This window comes from Pelophylax lessonae, assembly GCF_965119305.1.
Source record: "Pelophylax lessonae genome assembly, chromosome: 2".
NCBI lineage: Eukaryota > Metazoa > Chordata > Amphibia > Anura > Ranidae > Pelophylax > Pelophylax lessonae.
The window spans coordinates 208,265,374-208,288,026 of record NC_138769.1 but is presented as its reverse complement, the minus strand read 5'-3'; the positions used below and the strand labels follow the sequence as shown (position 1 = coordinate 208,288,026).

Here is a 22,653-nt window from a genome sequence, read left to right as displayed (position 1 = left end):
CAGCAGGAAACCTAGGTCCTACTCCTTCTCTAGGCAGGAACAAAACTCATGTGCTGGGCTGTGGCATTGGGGGTTATGCCTGGAGGGATATGTTAAAAGGTTTGTACTGACGTACTGTCTAGACCAGTGTTTCTTAACTCTGGTCCTCAGGGCACGCCAACAGGCCAGATTTTAAGTATTAGCATTGGGAGATGCAGACTAGAATACTGCAATTACTGAGCAGCAAATGCTATCACCTGTGATGTATTTCAATTTTCTTGCAAACCTGGCCTGTTAGTGTGCCCTGAGGACCGGAGTTGAGAAACACTGGCCTAGACTACTCCTGCAGGCGGCAGCATAACCCAAAACGCAATAAATTACGTAATTTGTTTTATAAAATATAAAAGCCGAGGTTGCACCGAAAAAATAGATACCCAACATGTCAAACCTTAAACATGTAAGAACCCTATATTTTCTATTATACATTCTTTCATCAAGGCCTGGGAAACGGTCAACGGGGACATGGAAGTGCCGTCACTTCCGGGTCAACAACTAGAAGGGGAGAACAGCAGACGTGTGTCTGCTCTACTCAACCCCCCTCCCTATGCCATTCCCAGACCCACAGATGTGCAAATTTCTTGGGCCCAAAGATGGGCAAACTGCTCGTCACCATGGCGATCTAGCAAATGGGGTTTGACAAGCCCTGCTCAAAAAATAAAGGAACACTTTTAAATCAGAGTAAAGCATTGAGTCAATTAAACCCCTGGGACATTAATCTGGTCAGGTAAGTAGCAGAGGGGGTTGTTAATCAGTTTCAGCTGCTTTGGTGTAAACGAAATTAACAGGTGCACTAGATGGGCAACAATGAGACAACCTCCAAAACAGAATGGTTTTACAAGTTGAGGCCACTGAATTTTTTCTTTCCCTAGTCTTATGACTGTTTTTCACTAGTTTTGCATTTGGCTAGAGTCCGTGTCACTACTGGTAGCATGAGGCGATACCTGGACCCTATAGGTTGCACAGGCATTACAACTCCTCCAGGATGGCACATCAATACGTGCTATTGCCAGAAGGATTGCTGTGTCTCACACCACAGTCTAAAGAGCATGGAGCAGATTCAGGGAGACAGGCAGTTACTCTAGGAGAGATGGACAGGGCCAAAGAAGGTCTTTAACCCATCAGCAGGACCAGTATCTGCTCCTTTGTGCAAGGAGGATCCGGATGAGCACTGCCAGAGCCCTACAAAAAAACCTCCAGCAGGGCGCTGGAGCTCATTACATGAAAGTAAGGATAATAATATAACTGATTACAAAATCTTCGGTTTTACTCAAATTAGTTGATGCAAAAATGAATACAAACCACAACAAAAACTACTACATCTAGTATTTTGTATAGCCTTAATTTGTAAGAACAGCACCAGGTCTTCTAGGCATGGAATGATGAAGTTGGCGACATATTGCAACATCTTTTTCCATTCTTCAAGAATGACCTCTTTTAGAGTCTGGATGCTGGATGAAAAGTGATGAATCTCTTTAGAATTCCCCATAAGTGCTTGACTGGGTTTAGATCAGGAGACATACAGTACTTGGCCACTGAATCACTTTCATCCTGTTCTTCAGAAATGCAACAGTGGCCTTAGATGTGTTTTTGTTCATGGTCATGTTGGGAAAAGTGCACAACGACCAAGGGCACAGAGTGATGGTAGCATCTGATCTTTCAATACAGAGCAGTACATCTGTGAATTCATGATATAAATGAAATGCAGCTCGCCAACACCAGCAGCGCTCGTGCAGCCCCACAGGAGGATACTGCCACCACCATGTTTCACTGTAGGTACCATGCATTTTTCTGTGTACTCCTCACTTTTGCGACGCCATACAGTTTTGAATGCATCTGTACCAAAAACATTTATCTTGGTTTCATCACTCCAGGAGTACATATTCCCAGTAGTCTTCTTTATCAGCATGGGCCCTGGCAAATTATAGGTTGGCTCTTTTTGTTCATGGGCTTTAGGAGAGGCTTCCTTCGTGGACAACACCCATGCATGCCATTCCTCTGCAGTGTACGCAGCATTGTGTAAAGGGAAACTATCACCCAGTTTGGCTTTCTACTTCTTTAGCTAACTGCAGTGAACTTGCATGGCGACTTTCTTCAACCGTTATCATAAGATACTCCAGTTGAGGTGGTAACTTCCGTGGGTGGCCTGGACATCTGAGGTGGTTGCAGTTCCATTTTGGTTACATTTTTGTATCACTTTTGCTACAGTATTCTGACTGATAAGTAAAGCTTTGCTGCTCTTCTTGTAGCCTTCACCTTTCTTGTGTCAAAATTTTCTCAGGCATTGTATTTCACTTCCATGTGGTGCCATTGCTGACAGCATGAAATGGGAAGGGGTTTTCTTTGTTAAGTAACACCTTTTTATAATCAACTGTCTGCTGGACACTTGTTTAATGAATAATTAGACACACCTGTAGTTGAATTCTTGTTAATTAGGATTTGGCTAAAATTTAGCTTTGCTCCTAAGATTTTCTTTGGGGTGTATTTATTTTTGCAACATGGTCTTGAATGAATGTTAGGAAAAATACCTTGTGTGTGCAAATGATCAAATCCTGGTTCCAATCAAAGGCCCACATTTGTGGGAGTGTTTTGTAGTACAGTGTCCCACAGAAAATGTTGATATTGAAAACAAAGTAAAGGTTTTCTGACAAATCCATTTTGGGTGTATTTATTTATGCTGAGCACTGTGCATATAATATTTTTTACTTTTTCTTAGGGTTGCCACCCCATCCCTTTAAACCAGGACACACATTAATTACACCAGTTCTGTGGTTGATTAAGTTGGTATTTAAACTCACTCAGTGCCTTATGTGCATTAGCCTCAGAACCTGTGTAATAAATGTGTCCTGGTTTAAAGGGAGAAGGTGGCAATATATATATACACACACACACAAACATACAATTTCCTTTGTCATGATGCTTCAAAAAAGAAAATCAAGCATTACTGCATACAGTTATACCAATAGCAACATTCTTACCTGATTTGCTTGTAACCTGGGTCCAAGGTTGGTGTATATTTCTTTTAAAAGATCTATAGCTCGGCTTGCAATGTCATCGCTACCCTGAATTACAACCTACAGTACAATAATAAGAGGTTAAACAGACAAATGTTTTTAAATAGCTTTCAGCAAGTCTACTTGAGTTTTTTGTATTTTAGCTCTGGAGTGTTAGCAGGAGAAAAAGGTACAAAGTGCGTATTTCCAAATTACCTGATTTCCAAACTGCTGGCTTAGAGCAATAGTCACAGCAATCAAGAAACGTAAGATCTACTTTACACAAGCGATCAGCAATACTTTGTTACAGGTTCTACTTTTTTTTTTCCTCACAGTGAATTCTTGTACTGCAACATTTTTAGGATGGGTACACACAGCAATTTTAAAGCAAATGAAATGATTATTGTAGTAAATGTACAGCCACTTAGGTTAAGGATACAAAAGGGCAAAAAAAAAAAGTAATCAACTCAAATCATAACATTTGTATTTTGGTCGTAATGAAAACCTGGGTGTTTTTTTTTTTTATATGGCAATAAATTATAGAACATTCAAATGCAATAAAGACAAAACTCCCACCCTACAAAAATGTGAGTATATATATATATATATATATATATATATATATATATATATATATATACACACACACACACACACACACACACACACACACACACACACACATACATACATACATACACGCTATTTGACAAAAGTGAGTACACCTCTCACATTTTTGTAAAAAAAAAAAAATGTATATCTGTTCATGTGACAACACTAAAGAAATGAAACTATGCCACAATGTATAGTAGTGAGTGTATAGCTTGTAGAACAGTGTAAATTTGCTGTCCCCTCAAAATAACACAGTCAATGTCTAAACCGCTGGTAACAATAGTGAGTACACCGCTAAGAGGAAATGTCCAACTTGGGCCCAAAGTGTCCTGATTTTGTGTGGCCACCATTATTTTCCAGACCTGCCTTAACCCTCTTAGGCATGGCAACTGCCCTGTGGCCCAGTCTCCAAAGAGAGGTGGGATCATGCTCTGCTTCAGTATGTCACACAGTACATGTTGGCATTCATGGTTCCCTCAATTAACTTTAGCTCCCCAGTGCCGGCAGCACTCATGCAGCCCCAGACCATGACACTCCCACAACCATGCTTGACCGTAGGCAAGACACATTTGTCTTTGTACTCCTCACCGGGTTGCCGCCACACACGCTTGACACCATCTGAACCAAATAAGATTATCTTTGTCTCTTCAGACCACAGGACATGGTTGCAGTAATCCATTGTCTTTAGTCTGCTTGTCTACAGCAAACTGTTTGTGGGCTTTCTTGTGCATCATGTTTAGAAGAGGCTTCCTTCTGGGACAACAGCAATGCAGACTAATTTGATGCAGAGTGCAGCATATGGTCTGAGCACTGACAGGCTGCCCCCCCCCCCCCCCTGCACCTCTGCAGCAATGCTGGCAGCACTCATACGTCTATTTCCAAAAGACAACCTCTGGATATGGTGCTGAGCATGTTCACTCAACTGCTTTGGTCGAACATGGCGAGGCCTGTTCTGAGAGGAACCCGTACTGTTAAACTGCTGTATGGTCTGGGCCACCATGCTGCAGCTCAGTTTCTTGGCGATCTTCCTATAACCTTGACCATCTTTATGTAGAGAAACAATTATTTTTTTTCAGATCCTCAGAGTTCTTTGCCATGAGGTGCATGTTGAACTTCCAGTGACGAGTAAGAGAGAGCGATAATTTAACACACCTGCTCCCTATTAACACCTGAGACCTTGTAACACGAATGAGTCACATGACTCCGGGGAGGAAAAATGGCTAATTGGGCCCAATTTTGACATTTTCACTTCGAGGTGTACTCACTTTTGTTGCCAGCAGTTTAGACATTTATGGCTGTGTGTTGACTTATTTTGAGGAAACCGCAAATTTACATTGTTATACAAGCTGTACACTCACTACTTTACATTGTAGCAAAGTATCATTTCTTCAGTGTTGTCACATAAAAAGATAGAATTGAACCTTTACAAAAACTGTAAGGGGTGTACTAACTTTTGTGAGATACTGTATAATATATATATATATATATATATATACACACACACACACATATACACAGACATACACACATATACATACACATACACTCCACAATACAGCAATTCTGTTGTACAGAGTGCCATCAGGATTTTCTGCACACCACTGCTGGCTTTCTAAACTGGACCTTTCGGTTGCCCTATGGGCGCTCGGCATTTATAAAACAAGCCACGGATCAGTAAGTTCCTGTTAACATTTACACAGATGCTTAACGCTTCGATAGATAAAGTTGAAATTATATACTGAATTACTGGGATTCTAGCTGGGGCTGTTTTTCGGCACTGGGACCGAGTTATTCCTTTATTACTTCTGGATGCGATTTAACATTTTTATTGCTATGCAAAAACATCCCCAGGTGTCTCAGTATTACTATAATACTAGTTTTATGACCAAGTTATCTTTTTTTTTTTTTTTCTCTATTGTATCCCTAACTTGAGAAGCTGTATAAAGAGCTGGCACTGTCTTTTGCGGCTTTGAATAAGAAATATGTATACACAGGGGATGCCTAAACAGTGTTTCTCCTTAAAGCTGCAGTACAGTTCTCTCATACGTCACATCTAAATATTAACAAACACTTTGATGTGCTAATGCGCTATTTTGTTTTAACAATTTTTTTTTCTTTTTGTATGAAATGATTAAGGCCTCTCTCACACTGATGCGTTTCTGTGTGCCTGCACCATGGGTGCAGCACCGTATACCCGCAGGTTTGGTGCAGGTTAGCAGAGTTTCCTATAGAGATCTATTATGTCTCATGGTTTCCTGCTTGCAGATATCTGAAGACGACAGATAACAGGTTTGTTCTTTTCACACACACTGTCCTACTGTGATCAAACTTGCTATAAACAAAGTGATGATAGAAAATTGGAATCGATTGCACCTGCAGATGTGCACAATGCTTCCAAAAAGAACTTCCATTTTTACACTAACCCCACCAGATTTATTTAAATTGAGACTGCCTTCACATCACTGCAAGAAAATTATAGTCTTTGAATATCGACACACAAGTGCATGTAATGATCCCTTATTCTTTAAACTGCACTCCAAATCCCCTATTACACACCAACCGTCACTATAATGCATTGTACATTATCCACTTTACCATGTAAAATTCTTTGCTTTAGATTTCCCCACTCTACACGCTGTTTCACAGTGGTCCACTATGTACCCTGTAATGTGGAGTACATGCTATGGTGCAGCAGTGTACAGCAACGATCCTATCTAAAGCAAAAGGGTGCCACTCACCCTAAGCCCGGGTTCACATCAAAACAAGGCCTGGAAAACCTATAGTCCTTGCATATTTCCAGCACCACGTTCAAAACCCATTTGCTTTGCCATCTGCAGCAAGTGTCAGTGCAAAGTTAAAGTGATTATAAAAGGTCGTTTTACCTATTCTGTGCAATGGTTTAGCACAGACCAAACCCAATCCTCCTTCTTGAATCCCCCATCAGTGCTTCCGGCCCTGGGGATTTCATACCAGCCACAGAGGCGCAGCATGGGCTGTCCGTACCCAAGGCAACGCAAGTAATTTGCGTCCCTAACCAGTGGGCATTTAGCGTTCTCTGGGTCCCTACCACTCATACAGAATTAACCACTTAAGGCCCGGAGGATTAGGCTGCTCAAAGACCAGGGCATATTTTGCGATTCAGCACTGCGTGACTAACGGACAATTGCGCGGTACCCAAACGAAATTGACATCCTTTTTTTCCCACAAACAGAGCTTTCTTTTGATGGTATTTGATCACCTGTACGATTTTTACTTTTTGCGCTATAAACAAAAGATGAGCGACAATTTTTAAAAAATAAAAATATTTTTCACATTTTATATGAAATTCCAAAAAAAAAAAAAAAATTAAAAAATCTAAATTTATCATTTTAGGCCAATTTGTTTTCGGCTACATATTTTTGGTTAAAAAAAAAAAAAAGAAAATCGCAATAAGCGTATTTTAAATTGGTTTGCGCAAAAGTTATTGCGTTTACCAACTACGGGAAAGATTTATGTCATTTTTATTGTTTTTTTTTTTAAACTAGTAATGTATTTTTTTTTAAACTAGTAATGGCGGCGATCTGCGATTTTTTTTGCGGGACTGCGACATTGCGGCAGACAGATCGCACCCTTGAGTGACAGTTTTGACACTTTTGGGGGTACCAGTGACATTACTACAGTAATCAGTGCTATACCTATGCACGGTTACTGTAAAAATGACACTGGAAGGGAAGTAGTTAACTTTATTGGTAAACAGTGGGTTAAATGTATCCCTAGGGGCGTGGCTTGTGATGTAACCACAGAGACATACGATCCTACATAGCAGGATCATATAGTCTCTGCAGTTACACCAGGGAGAATGACAGACGGCTTTGTTTACATTAGCCGTCTGCCTTTCTCCCTCTCCAGTGGGAGATTGTGAGTGACCGGCGGACTATCTATTGCTGACCCACCCCCTCCCCACTAGCTAATACACTGCTGACCCCCCCCTTTCCGCTAATACACTGTTGCCCCCCCTTCTGCTATCTATTACTATGCTGACCCCCCTTCCCGCTATCTAATACACTGCTGCCCCCCCCTTCCCGCTATCTAATACACTGCTGACCCCCCCCCCGCTAATACACTGCTGATCCCCCCCCCCCACTATCCAATACACTGCTGATCCCCCCCCCCCCCACTATCCAATACACTGCTGATCCCCCCCCTTCCCCTAATACACTGCTGACACCCCCGGAAAGCCACTGCTCTCAAGCACAATCGGTGGATAGGGCTCGGGTAAGTATAAGGGGGGGGGCTGCGGCAGGATCTGCACACTAAAGTTTTTTTTTTTTTTAACCTTCATGACTAGAATGCATGAAGGTAAAAAAACGTCAGCCTTTACAACCACTTTAATAACAGCCCACACGCAGATCGCAAATACAGTGCTTTTTCCTGCATCAGATCGAATGGGCTCAAATCACACCGCACTAAGCTGCATGTGAATTGCACAGGAATGCAGTGCGCATTTGTGTACGATTTCACAGGCAACTGAGTGAGAACGCAGCTAAATGTTCTCATATCTCACCACAATGCACCAAAGTAGCGCAAGCACTACTTTCCATGCATGGAATTGCAATGCAAACAGATTGCATGGTAATTTTGTCCCATGTGATCCAGTACAGGCAAACACACTGCATTTGTGACCTGCGTTTGGGGTGTCTAACACTGCACTGACACTAGCTGCAGTTTACAAGGCAGTGCGTTTTGAATGCAGAGTGGATTGTGGGTTTCCTATACTGTGTTCTAGTATAAACCAGGGTTTGCATTATCTGCTCTGCAACTACCTTCGCTTCTACGAGGTAGGCAATGAATGAGGTAGGCAATGAATGAGGTAGGCAATGAATGAGGTAGGCAATGGCTGAATTGGGATATAAGATTTGACCGGCAATAGCCATGATTGCTCTTCAAATGATCAAGATGGTTACTACCAATTTGTAGGCTAAAAACTATCAACAAAACTAAACTATAAAACAATATATGTCGCAGTAGGGAAGCAGTTATACTGGGATCATGGTTGAGGCTACAACCATGATTCTGGGATTATTTTTTTCAAGCCAGCAATTCCCTTTCATGTACAAGTAATCCGAGCGGTTGGGAATCCGCTGAAATACTCTTACAGTGGCGGAAGAGGGTCCAGCCTCCATCTTCATTAGCCATTTGGTTATGCTGCCCCCGCAGGAGTAGTTCTGGCCAGAAAAAATTTAAATCTCCACGCCCACTGGGCTGTCCCCACAGGCATAACCCACACACCCTCTGCTTCAGCAAACCAGTTTAGTTGTAAGCAGTGAAGAGAGAAAAAAAAACATCCCCATAGCAGAGGGTGGGTGCTGCGTCTGTCAATAGACTTCAGAGAAACTGATTTTATGGTAAGATCTTACAAAAATCTTCTTTTCTCTATTGTCCATTGACAGACGCAGCCTCCATCTTCATTAGCCATTGGGACGTCTCAAAGCAGTGTAGGTATGAGGGGGTTGGAAAAACGCAACCAGATAGTAACGTAAACTCCAAAGGCTAAACTTAGCCAACTGGGTAACATGATGCTCAACCAAAACAGGAGCTCATCCAGGCGATAAAACCCCTAAGAAGAAACAAAATATTCTCTTACCAAACAGCAGCCTGCATAACCTTGCGGCCAAAAGAGGCACCTGAAGATGCCAACAAATCCACCTTGTAGAATTTTGTAAAAAAGTATGCACAGACGACCAAGTGAATGCCTTACAAACTTGTATAACAGAGGCCTGATGGCGAAAAGCCCAAGAGGCACTCACGCTCTAGTAGAATGCGCCTTCACAGGCAAAGGAGGAACCTGACCCTTGACTGAATAAGCCTGAACAGCCGTCTGCCTGATCCATCTTGATATGGTCGCAGCAGATGCAGCCAAACCTTTTCGAGGTCCGTCCGTAAGGACAAATAGGAGAGTCTGTTTTCCTAAAAGACTCAGTAACTGTCAGATAAACCTTGATCGCCTGAACCACATCCAAAGATTGCAAGGCAAATTCCTTGGGATGCTTAGGTTTAGGACATAAGGAAGGCAACACAATGTCTTCATTGAGATGAAAATCTGACACCACCTTGGGGAGGAAGGACAGACTAGGTCTCCGAACCACTTTAGCTCTGTAGACCGCTAAATAAGGCGGACAGGACAGCCCTGCTAACACAGATACTCTGCAAGCAGAAGTAACCACCAGGAAGGCAACCTTTTTTGACAAAGAAAGCAGAGATATCTCCCCAATATTTTCAAAAGGAGGCTTTTGAAGAACAGACATAACCAGATTGAGATACCACGGAGGCAATGGAGATCTCCTCAGGGGATGCCAGATGATAAAAGTGTGAGTCAAGCTATTAGTAGCTTAAGAACGTTGGAAGTAAATAGGCCCTTTTTAGTGCCCAAAGCAAATCGCTGCTCAACCCCTTTTTGTAAAAAAGACAAAACCCTAGCTATAGAAAACAAGTGAGGGTGCAGCTGCAGCGATTAACACCATGAAATGCATGATTTCCACGTACGATGATAGATCTTCCTTGACGTTGATTTCCTAGCCTTCAAAAGAGTAGGAATCATTGCGTTAGAAAGGCCTCTATCCCTCAACACCTTGCCTTCAACAGCCAAGCCGTAAAAGCCAGCGACCGTAAAGCAGGATGGATGATCGGTCCTTGAGACAGCAGATCTTCCCGCAGAGGAAGTCTCCATGGAGTATCTACAACCATTTTTACCAGGTCTGTGTACCAAGACTGTCGAGGCTAGCCTGGTGCCACCAGAACAACCAGAATTCCTTCCACCGCCACCCAGCGAACGAAAGACAGGCGTACGAGTGTAAGGAAGGCATAAATCAGACGATACTGGCTCCAAGGAGCCACCAGGGCGTCTGGGGCGTCGGCCAGAGGATCCCAAGACCTGGCCATAAAACGCTGGACTTTGAGGCGAGATGCAAACAGATCCACGTCCGGAGTGGATGAAACCCCTCCGAATGAAGGGACCATTCCTCTTGATCCAGCACTTGACAACTCTTGCCAATTTTCCACACCCGGAATGTGGACTGCGGAAAGAGCCTGAACATTGTCTTCGGCTCAAAGAATCTCGGCCACCTCCTTGGCCGACAAGACACTCTTGGTGCCCCCTTAATGATTGAGGTAAGCCACAGCCGTACCATTATCCGACTGTATCCAAACCGCTCTGAGCTCCAGAATATTGATCGGCAAGGAAGACTCTGCTGTCGCCCAAATCCCCTGGGCACACAGCTTCCCCAGCACTACATCCCAGCCTGATAGGCTGGCATGCGTGGTGACCACCATCCAGATAAGCGTCAGGAAGGCCTTGCCCTGACACAAAGCCAGTGACTGAGCCATCTCACAAAGTCGGCTCTATCCTGGTGGATCCAAACAAAATCTTCTGGTCCAATGATCGAGGATCCCTGTTCCATTTTGCCAGAATCTTTCTGCAGAGGCCTCGAGTGAGACTGAGCAAACGGGACCGCTTTGAAGGTTGATACCATCAGGTCCAGGACCCTCATGCAAGCCCACAAGGAGGACTGATCGGTTTCCATCAGCAACCTGATCGCCCTTTGCAACTTCTGAAGCTTTTCCAAGGGAAAAAAGACCCTCGCCAGTGCAGAGTCAGCCCCAGATAAGTGACCCATATGGATGGTGACAGAGCAGATTTCCTGAAATTAATCGTCCACCCGAATTCCTGAAGGGTCTGAATTGTAATTGAGATGTTGCCTAACAGATCCAAATGAGAGTCTGTGCGCAAAAGGAGATCGTTCAGATATCCCAAAATTGAAACTCCTCGCTAACGTAACAAGGCCAGTAACGGTGCCAGGACCTTGGTAAAAACTCTGGGAGCGGAGGTGAGACCAAAGGGTAACGCCACAAATTCAAAATGCTCTTCTGCCACTGCAAAGTGGAGGAATCGCTGATGTTCCTCAAATATGGATATGTGCAGATACGCATCTTTGATTTCATTGGAGGCCAGAAAGCCATCACCGACTAGGGCTGAACGATAGTCGATATGATATCGACTATCGTTCTGTGGCCGTAGGCGATATTCATATCGCCGAGGTCACAATATTTGCATAGGCAGGGGCAAGGGACTCGGAGGAGGACAGGAGGACTCACAGACTTCCGTGTTAGGCAGGGAGAAGTCGGGACACTTCAGCGGTGTCTGGAGACAGGTGAAGATTTCATTGAAAAAACCTGTCACCCGGCCGGGACCAAAATTCGATCTTGTACCTGGCAAAAATAAGTTTGCTAACCCATTTGTCTTGAGCGAAGGAAGTCCAGGGCTTTTAAAAGAAGCACAGACATCACCCCACCCCAGAAACGGGTGAAGGCGCCCCTTCATGCTGAAGAGGACTTGTCCGCGGAAGCGGGCTGACTGGCCTTGGGCTTGCCCCAGTGCTTCTTATTCCCTCCAGAAGCTCTGAAAGGCTTACCTTTTTCTTGCGCCCCGGAAGCACAAAAAAAAAAAAAACGCCTAGGAGAGGAAGGTTCCCGCTTAGCACGGGGTGTTTTACCTTTGGAGGATTCAGGAAGTAGAGTACTCTTCCCGCCAGTCAGACCCTTGATCAACTCATCCAGTGAGTCGCCAAACACTCCAAGGAAAGGGAGATCTGTCAGGGCTTTCGTGGAAGCATAGTCAGCTGACCAGCTCTCCAGCCAAACCATGCACCGAAGGGCATTCACCACAGCCGAAACACTGGCCACCAGGGGAGCTGCATCCAGCAACGCAGGAACACCAGTCATCTGGTCGAAAAGTTCCATCAGCTCCGGGGGGAACTATGTTAGGGTTTAAGTTCCCTTTCAGAACCTTAATCCATTTCCGTAACCATCTGATACCAAAACCGACACAAAAAACTGTTTTAGAATAGAACCCACCAACACGTGAAGATGGCGGGAAAGGGATTACACCCGCCTGTCCACCGGATCCGTTCACAGGCACAAAAGTAGATTTGTTCAACCTGGAGACCGGGTGGTCCACCTTAGGCAGCACCATCCAAAGGTTAGAAAGGATACCCGCGTTTAAAGCGCTTAGGCACTACTAACACGTGCTTGATGCACCTCCATTGATCATTAATATTGAGAAAAGTCTCGGGACAAGGGAAAACCTTGCCCAACTTTTGGGTCTAGCAGGAGCAAAAAGACACACGCGTCCCTGCCGGCGTGGGCTCATCTGCCAATTTTAAAGTATCCCTTACTGAAGCAATCAGGGCTTCCAGCAGAGCGTGTTCCCGCGCTGCAGCTGAAGACAGGTCCTCTTCACCACCCGATTGCGAGGCACCTCAGGTGGGGGGGGCGTCTGTGGTGACCATATCAGCCTCTGAATCAGAGGACCCACCAAAGATGGAGAAGGCAGCGGCCATTTTCTGCTAGTAACCTTCATTACAAAATCAACTTTTGTCACCTGGCTTTCCAGATCTGCTGAAATCGCAGCCAGAGACTGCGATACGGACGGTCCGGGTGTAGCACTGAGCGGGTCTGAGGGTGAATTTACAGCCTGGGACTCCATTATCAAAGTAACAGAAAAACGGAGTACTGTCATTTTAAGAAGCGCCGATCGCGGGTCCCAAAGCCGATCGCAGCAGTCTGTGGAGTCCCCCTTAAATATACACTGACAGCAGAGTGTGCAAGGATATGCCCACAAAGACCCCAGTACTTTACCACCTCCAGAGAAAAAAAGAAAAAACACCTGAATCAGACTGTTCAGCAGAAAAAATAAATCACAGAAGGTAACCTCGGCCTGGATGTGAAAGGTCACGCTGCCTGTGTAGCTCAAAAGGACTACTCAAAAATGGATGCCAATGCAATTAAATAGAAAGCACAGGGAAAATGGCTGCCTCAAACAAATCAATGGGAAAAAAAAATTACACATTGCCCACACGCAATTTGGCGGCTCCAACAGCATGCCATGCAGCCAGGGACCCCCAAAATGAAGGCCTCAAGGATCTACAACCAGACCAAGCAAGAAACAAGGTACAATTGCCACCCCCTCAGGATGCCAGGAGACCCAGTTACATAGCCCCCTGTGGGGATGGGAGAGGGAGACAGGGCACAGAACCGGATACCTGAAAGGCCAGGGGGACCTTTTAGGAAATCCAGGTCCTATTATCCCCAGGAAAGGGCCCATATCCCCCCAAGACCACCAAGGGGGCTCACCTTGACTCACCATACCATGCACCAGGTGGGCTCCGCTCTGGGCAGACTGCCTTCCACCTGAAGTGGGGGTGCTGCCAGCTGAGGGGTATGCTGAGACTCAGGGAATTCCAGGTTGTCGCGTCCCGGCAAGACATCCACTCGCAGGATTATCCCCATCTGGAAAGGGGCACCGTCGAGGCGAGGCCTAGTGCGGGACTATAACCTGCTCGCGCTCGTAGGCCAGGCTGGGAAGAGCTTAAGGATCTAGATTATCCAGTGCGAAACCCCAGCCGGCATTGGTTGCAAATCACCAGGAGGATCCCCCTGAACACTAACTAGCAAAGTGAGTAAAGAAAAACAAAAACAGAATTCTGAAAATAATAAACTGAGACCAAAGTCCCAGCAGGAAACCTAGGGTCTACTTCTCTAGGCATAAACAGTGTGAGTGGGTTATGCCTGTGGGGACAGCCCCATGGGTGTGGAGATTAAAATTTTTCCTGCCTAGAACTACTCCTGCAGGGGGCAGCATAACCCGATGGCTAATGAAGATGGAGGCTGCGTCTGTCAATAGACGATAGAGAAAAAATACATTTTACATGTAGGCGAGAAGTGTCAAAATAGGCCAGGGAAGCAAGTGGGTAAACACGATTTCTAATCATCACTTTGCTTGCAAGCTTTCCAAAACACATTTAAAGGGAAGGTTTATTCTTAAACTTTTTCTTCCCTGGTTCCTCCTTTCCCTCCTCAATCAAAAGGGAGGTAGGCTCCATTTGCCTTACTGCAACTTTGAATACTGAGTAAGCAATTTTAGTACAGAAGAGAAACCTGTAAATTCATGCAAGACAGAAAGCAAGGCTGGAGTTCAACTTTAACACCAAATCTTGATTTACACCTATCCCTTTTTTTGGTGTTTTTTGCAGAAATGCTCTACAGTTCATGTCACATGTTTTCCTATAGGACTTGTTTACATCTATGCTTTTTTCAGCCGCTGCAATTTTGGAAAGGATCAGGTCTTATGTAAACGCAAAACCGTGCTTTTTTGGTTCAATAGACTTCAATGGATTAGCTGCAGGAAACAATGTAGTGTGTTTTTGCAGCGATTTGCATTTTTTATCCCCCCCCCCCCCCAAACAAGTTGGCCAAAATAAAAAAATAAAAAGCAAAACTCAACAAAAACACGTGAAAATGTGTCAAAAAAGCACGTGCAAAACGCACTCCAGAAATTTATCAAAAGCAAACTGCATAGATGTGAACCAAGCCTAAAATGCATCCCACTTGTAACAATGTTTAAATTCACATTTTATATTTACATTTGATATTGATGCTTTGATCAGAAATTAAGGGGAAAAAATAGCACTTACCCGCCAGAGATAATCAAGCCCTATAAGCTCCAAGTCATCCATCATGTAAGCTCTGCGTTTTGCTACAAGTTTTCCTTCACGACAGTTAACAGCTTTAAAAAAACGCTCAAAGCACTTCATGCCATTTTCAGTTAGGAGAGATGGATCCAGCTGTAGCACATTGTTTTCAAAAAAGTCTTTATTGATATCTGGGTCCAAATCTGGCTCATCACCCATTAGCTTGGAATACCACTTGAAACAGGCTTCCCGGTCACAAAGGTAAACCGCGTTTTCAGCTAAGCACTTCCAAATCTGTTTTGCCTGGGGTGCACAAAGCCAAAGCTGACCATCCTTCAATAAAAACCTAAAATGAGCATTGCAAAATATGTCAGACAAATTAAATTATACAGATAAGAGTAAACTTGTCAAATAAAAGGAAAAAAAATAAAAAATCAGTGTCGAAAAATACACTGAAGTGATGGAGAGTCACTTTTACTTGCTAAAATGCTATGTGATAAATTGTATTAATCCAGACACAAGAGCTTGTTGATAAGAGCAGCACTAATGTATCAACCATCGCTTAAGGAGGGGATTCTCCCACGTTCTAAATTGCTTTATTTTGGGGGGGGGGGGGTGTTTAGCGAATCAGGGATTCTAAATGGTAAGACCATTCACTTGATTGGCTTTTGTAAGGCATTGGCCTTACAAAACACGACATATAAACACCTTGTGGCTAGGTATTAAAACAGCAAATCAACTGCCCCCTATAGCCTGTGCAAAGATCATTTCTTACATTTCTTACATTTGTGAACCACTTCATTGCCAAGAATGTTATTCTTGGAAGCAGGTTATCTTTAACCGCTTGCTGCCAAGAGAACATGTATAAATATCCTGAGCAACAAGCAGTTCTACCAGGATCATGGCTAGCTTTTACAGGTGCTGCAGACACCATCCCTTTCCTGTCCTAGCCCAAAACTGCAGTCAGTCATTGAGTCACCTGCCCACAGAAGAAATGGTGAAACATTGCTCAATCTCCTCTGACAAATGAAGCCAAAACTTACAAGGATATCGTCACTGTTTTTCGCTGGCAATTACAGCCAATAACTAATATAAGGAATATCTAATAGACCCCTGAAGTCTCCATAAAGAGTAAGGGGAAAAAAAAATGTAAGAAAAAAAAGGTTAAAAGCACCCCTCCCCGCAAGCTCACACACAAAGGCTAACGTGCACATAAGTCTGGCACACATGTAAACAATGATTTCACCATACATGTGAAGTATCCCCACAAACATCTGAGTGAGAGCAATTTCTGGTGACATACAGTGCCTTGCATAAGTATTCAGTCCCCTTGGAATTTTTTGTGTTTTGTTGCCTCACAACCTGGAATTAACATGGATTGTTTGAGGATTTGCCTTATTTAAATTTACAGAACATGCCCACAATTTTGAAGATGTTATTTTTTTTTTTTTTTTTGTGAAAATACTTTGTAGAGCCACCTTTTGCAGCAATCACAGCTCCTCGTCGCTTTGGATAAATCTCTGGGCTTGCCACATCTTACCACTGGTATTTTTGCCCATTTCACCTTGCAAAACTGCTCCAGCTCCTTCAAGTTGGATGGTTTGCGCTTGTGAACAGCAATCTTTAAGTCGGACTACAGATTTTCTATTGGATTGAGATCTGGGCTTTGACTAGGCCATTCCAACACAGTTACACGTTTCCCCTTAAACCACTCAAGTGTTGATTTTGCTTTAGCAGTGTGTGTTATGGGACATTGTCCTGCTGGAAGGTGAACCTCCGTCCTAGCCTCAAATCACGCACAGAGTGGTACACGTTTTGCTCAAGAATATCCCTGTATTTAGCACCATCCATCTTTCCCTTAACGCTGACCAGTTTCCCAATCCTGGCTGCAGAAAAACATCCCCACAGCATGATGCTACCACCACCATGTTTAACTGTTGGGATGGTGTTCTTTGGGTGACGTGATGTGTTGGGTTTGCACCAGACATAGCGTTTTCTTTAATGGCCAAAAAGTTCAATTGTAGTCTCATCAGACCAGAGCACCTTCCTCCATACATTTTGGGAGTCTCCCACATGCCTTTTTGCAAACTCAAAACGTGCCATTTTGTTTTTTGCTGAAATAATGGCTCTATTCTGAGTTTTGGTGGGCGGCCGTCTCTTGGCAGGTTTGCGGTTGTGCCATGTTCTTTCTATTTGGTTATGATAGATTTGATGGTGCCCCTGGGGATCATCAAAGATTTGGATATTTTTTTTATAACCTAACCCCGATTTGTACTTCTCAACATTGTCCCTTACTTGTTTGGCGAGTTCCTTGGTCTTCATGGCAGTGTTTGGTTAGTGGTGCCTCTTGCTTAGGTGTTGCAGCCTCTGGGGCCTTTCAAAAAAGGTGTGTATATGTAATGACAGATCATGTGACACTTAGATTGCACACAGGTGGACATCATTTCACTAATTATGTGACTTCTGAAGGTAATTGGTTGCATCAGAGCTTTTTATGGGCTTCATAACAAAGGGGGTGAATACATACAGCACATGCCAATTTTCTGTTTTCGATTTCTAAAAAATAGTTTATATATATATATATATATATATATATATATTTTTTTTTTTTTCTCTCATTTCACTTCACCAACTTAAGACTATGTTCTAACCCATCACATAAAATTCAGATTAACAAAACATTTAACTCAAGGCTGTAATGTAACAAAATAGGTAAGAGGTCAAGGGGGTGAATACTTTTGCAAGGCACTGTAACTCAGATTTAACTCTTAACTGATGACCTAGACTTTAAAAATGCTGCCAATGGACAATTTTAGGTACTGTAGTCTGTCACCATTTCAGAGGTATGCTTAATTTTAAATGGACATGTTTGGAATGTATTTTACGCAACATACTTGCCCAAAAAAAAAAAAAAAAAAAAACTGGTATTATATTGTGCTCTTTTCTAGAAAATTACTTCGAACCCCCAAACATACATATATACACACACACACACACATATATATCATATATATCATATATATATATATATATATATATATATATATATACACATACATATATACACATACATACACACACACACACACACACACACATATATATATATATATATATATATATATATATATATACACATACACACATATATATTATATATATATATATATATATATATATATATATATTTTTTTTTTTTTAGCAGGGTTTAGCAGAAACCCTAGACAATAAAATTGCGGTCGTTGCAATTCTTTATGTCACACTGTATTTTGAGATGGTTCTAGTAAACATAATTTGTTTGTAAAAAATACACTACGATTAATTAAAAAAACAGAACGGTAAAGTTAGCCAAACTTTTTAGTATATTGTGAAGGAGGTTACGCCAAGTAAATACACTGCTTAAAAAAAATAATGTAAGGAATACTCTAAAAACACAACAGATCTCAATAGGGAAAAATAGAATGCTAGATATCTATACTGATATGGACTGGGTAATGTGTTAGGAATGAAAGGATGCCACATAATTTGATGGAAATTAAAATGATCAACCGGCAGAGGGCTGAATTGAAAGACACCCCGAAAATCAAAGTGAAAACATGATGCAGCAGGCTAGTCCATTTCGCTGAAATTCCATTGTACAGGGTTCATACACATTTTTACCAATAAAATTCCATGACTTTTCCATGACTTCACGTAAATATTCATGACCTAAAGTTTCATGAAATGTCTATGTATACATGTTAAATAAGAAGAAAATCCATGTCACACCCAGCATATTTTTACTAAAATAAATGACAATCTTTGTAGTGTACAGTACCTCTGCAGTTAGGGTTTCGTTTCTGGATACAGCGCGACTCAAAATGGTCCCTTGTTTTACAGTGGATGAGATGGAAGCACCACTGCAGCAGCTCAGAGCGGGTGTCACTTCAGGCGCACGGGTGAAAAAGCTGAGAACTCTGATGTAGGGGGGACTCTGGTGACCAGAGACCACTTTCCACAGAGTGAATGCACTAAGGAAGGGAGGGGAGGTCCTGATATAAGGAGGAACCTTTATAACAGTGCCCCCTTACATTAGTGACCCCCCCCCCCCCCCCTCAGACTGGCTGGGCAGCACTGTCACTGACCTCCTCTTAGGTGCACAATGCTCTGGTTTTATCCTGTAGTCTCCTCTCTGCGGACATGGTACAGGAGATTTTCAAAGGCTGCGGACATGGTACAGGAGGTGGTCAGAGGCTGCGGACATGGTACAGGAGGTGGTCAGAGGCTGCGGACATGGTACAGGTGGTGGTCAGAGGCTGCGGACATGGTACAGGTGGTGGTCAGAGGCTGCGGACATGGTACAGGAGGTGGTCAGAAGCTGTGGACATGGTGCAGGAGGTGGTCAGAAGCTGTGGACATGGTACAGGAGGTGGTCAGAAGCTGTGGACATGGTACAAGAGATGGTCAAAGGCTGCGGACATGGTAGAAGAGATGGTCAGAGACTGCGGACATGGTAGAAGAGATGGTCAGAGACTGCGGACATGGTAGAAGAGATGGTTAGAGACTGCGGACATGGTAGAAGAGATGGTCAGAGACTGCGGACATGGTAGAAGAGATGGTCAGAGACTGCGGACATGGTAGAAGAGATGGTCAGAGACTGCGGACATGGTAGAAGAGATGGTCAGAGACTGCGGACATGGTAGAAGAAATGGTCAGAGACTGCAGACATGGTACAGGGGATGGTCAGAGACTGCGGACATGGTACAGGGGATGGTCAGAGACTGCGGACATGGTACAGGGGATGGTCAGAGACTGCGGACATGGTAGAAGAGATGGTCAGAGACTGCGGACATGGTACAGGGGACAGTCAGAGACTGCGGACATGGTACAGGGGATAGTCAGAGACTGCGGACATGGTACAGGGGATAGTCAGAGACTGCGGACATGGTACAGGGGATAGTCAGAGACTGCGGACATGATAGAAGATAGAAGAGCACGAGGGGGGCCAGAGAGCACAGGGAAAGCAGAGAGCACTGGAGGAGCTGAAGAGCATGGGGGGGGGAATAGACAATTAAGGGGGGGGGGGGTTTGGAAAGCATTGCAGGGGGTTGGAAGGCGCAGGGGAGTGGAGAGCAATGGGGGGGGCAGGCAGGGAAAACGGGGATGATTGAGAGCACAGGGGGAGGGAGGAACTGGAGAGCACTGTCTGGGGGGGGGGGACAGAAAATCACTGAGGGGGAGCCAGACTAAGAGCACTGGGGGGGGGGGGCTAAAAAAGCACTGAGGGGGGGCTAAAAAAAAGCACTGGGGGGGGGCTAAAAAAGCACGGGGGGGGGGCTAAAAAAGCACTGAGGGGGGGGGGGGCCAGCAAAGGAAGTTGTATAGGAGGGGGATGGGGCAGCTGCATATAGATGAATTGAACTTTCCATATTCCTAGTTCAGCTTCTGAGAGGAGGAGTAACAACACTCAGCGACATGAGGAATATGAAAGTTAAATTCCTCTCTATGCAGCTGTACCATCCCATCCCCCTCCTATCCAGCACACGAGACTCCTCACTGACCTTTCCTTCTGCCGCTGCCTTCTTCACACAGAGATGCGGCATGGACACCGGCCTGACACCCAGCAGTGATCGCGGCCCCCCCGCCCTGCCCGATGGACACCGGCCTGACACCCCGCAGTGATCGCGGCCCCCCCCGCCCGCCCTGCCCGATGGACACCAGCCTGACACCCCGCAGTGATCGCGGCCCCCCCGCCCCGCAGCTACGTCCCTCAGAGCGGGACAGTAAATGCACAATTTCTCTGTTTCAGTTTCAGCAGATCAATCCGCCGCAGAGTTCCTAGCCTGTCACGGTCTATTCATATTGAAGAGACCAGTGATCAGGCTTCAGCTGTGCAGTGCACTGCGGCTGATTAATCTGCCAAACCCGAAATAGAGAAAATAGTCCACTTACTGTCCCCCGCTCCCACAGAATACAGGGCGCCCAGAGACAAAAATAAATAGTGTCACAACACTTTTCCATGACTTTTCCAAAACTTAGTAATTTTGCCCATTTTCCAGGACTTTTCCAGGCCTGGAAAGTGTCATGTCAAAATCCCATGACTTTTCCAGGATTTTCATGACTGTACGAACCCTGATTGTAGCAACTCTAAATGGTACTCAGTAGTTTGTATGGCCCCCACGTGCTTGTATGCATGCCTGACAATGTCAGGGAATGCCTCATAATGAGATGACGGATGAGTCCTGTGGCATTTCCTCTCAGATCTGGACCAGGGCATCACTGAGCACCTGAACAGACTGAGGTGCAACCAGGTGGCGTTGGATAGATAAAAACAATGTCTCAGAGGTGTTCTATTGGATTTAGGTCAGGCGAGCATGGGGGCCATTCAATAGTATCAATTCCTTCATCCTCCAGGAACTGGCTGCATACTCTCGCCACATGATGCCAGGCATTGTCGTGCACCAGGAGGAACCCAGGCCCACTGCACCAGTATAGCGTTTGACAATGGGTCCAAGATTTCATCCTGATACCTAATGACAGTCAGGGTGCCATTGTCTAGCCTGTAGAGACCTTTGTGGCCCTCCATGGAAGTGCCTCCCCCAGACCATCACTGACCCACCACCAAACCAGTCATGTTGAAAGATGTTACAGGCAGCATAACTTTCTCCATGTCTTCTACAGACCCTTTCACGTCTGTCACATGTGCTCAGGGTGACCCTGCTCTCATCTGTGAAAAGCACAGTGCGCCAGTGGCGGACTTGACAATTCTGGTGTTAAATGGTAAATGTCAATCAAGCTTCACGGTGCTGGGCAGTGAGTGCAGGGCCCACTGGAAAACATTGGGCCCTCAACCCACCCTCATGAAGTCGGTTTCTGATTGTTTGGTCAGACAGACATTCACACCAGTGGTCTTCTCGAGGTCATTTTGGAGGGCTCTGGCAGTGCTCATTGTTTTTCCTTGCACAAAGGAGCAGATACCGGTTCGCCTGACGGGTAAAGGACCTTCTACGGCCCTGTACAAGTCTCCTAGAATCTCATTCATGCTCTTGAGAGTGTGCTGGGAGATGCAGCAAACCTTCTGGCAATGGCACGTATTGATGTGGACTGCCTGTGCAACCTCTATAGGGTCCAGATATTGCCTCATGCTACCAGTAGTGACACTGATCCTAGCCAAATACAAAAATAAAGAAAAACAGTCAGAAAAGAGGAGTAGGGAAAAAAATGTTGATGGCCTCCACCTGTAAAATCATTGCCCCTCTGCTCTCTGCTACTTAACAGACCAGATCAATTTCTCAGGAGTTAAATTGGCATGATGCTATACTCTGATTAGAAAGCCTGCCTTTCATTTTTTTTTGAGCAGTGTAGATACCCAACATCTCATGCTTTAAAATTGCGCACACTCTTGGAATGGCAACAAACTACGGTACTTATTACATTTGTAGGCGTTGCCTAAGGAGCTTACTAAAGGTTACCGACACATCTTGTGCTAGAATTATTGCAATCGCTCTAACAATCATGGAAACACCTCA

General features: G+C 44.3%; 1 protein-coding gene across 4 annotated transcripts in view; it reads right to left on the bottom strand.

Annotated features, from left to right (window-relative positions):
- USP9X (ubiquitin specific peptidase 9 X-linked) overlaps window positions 1–22,653 on the bottom strand; it is a 593,271-nt gene that overhangs the window by 274,935 nt on the left and 295,683 nt on the right. For all 4 annotated transcript variants that reach the window (XM_082246987.1, XM_082246989.1, XM_082246990.1 and 1 more), the window contains exons 16-17: window positions 15,149–15,491; window positions 3,015–3,110 (exon numbers count right to left, since the gene is read on the bottom strand). In XM_082246987.1, coding sequence (XP_082103113.1) covers window positions 3,015–3,110; window positions 15,149–15,491 — 439 coding nt within the window. The remainder of the gene's footprint in view (window positions 1–3,014; window positions 3,111–15,148; window positions 15,492–22,653) is intronic.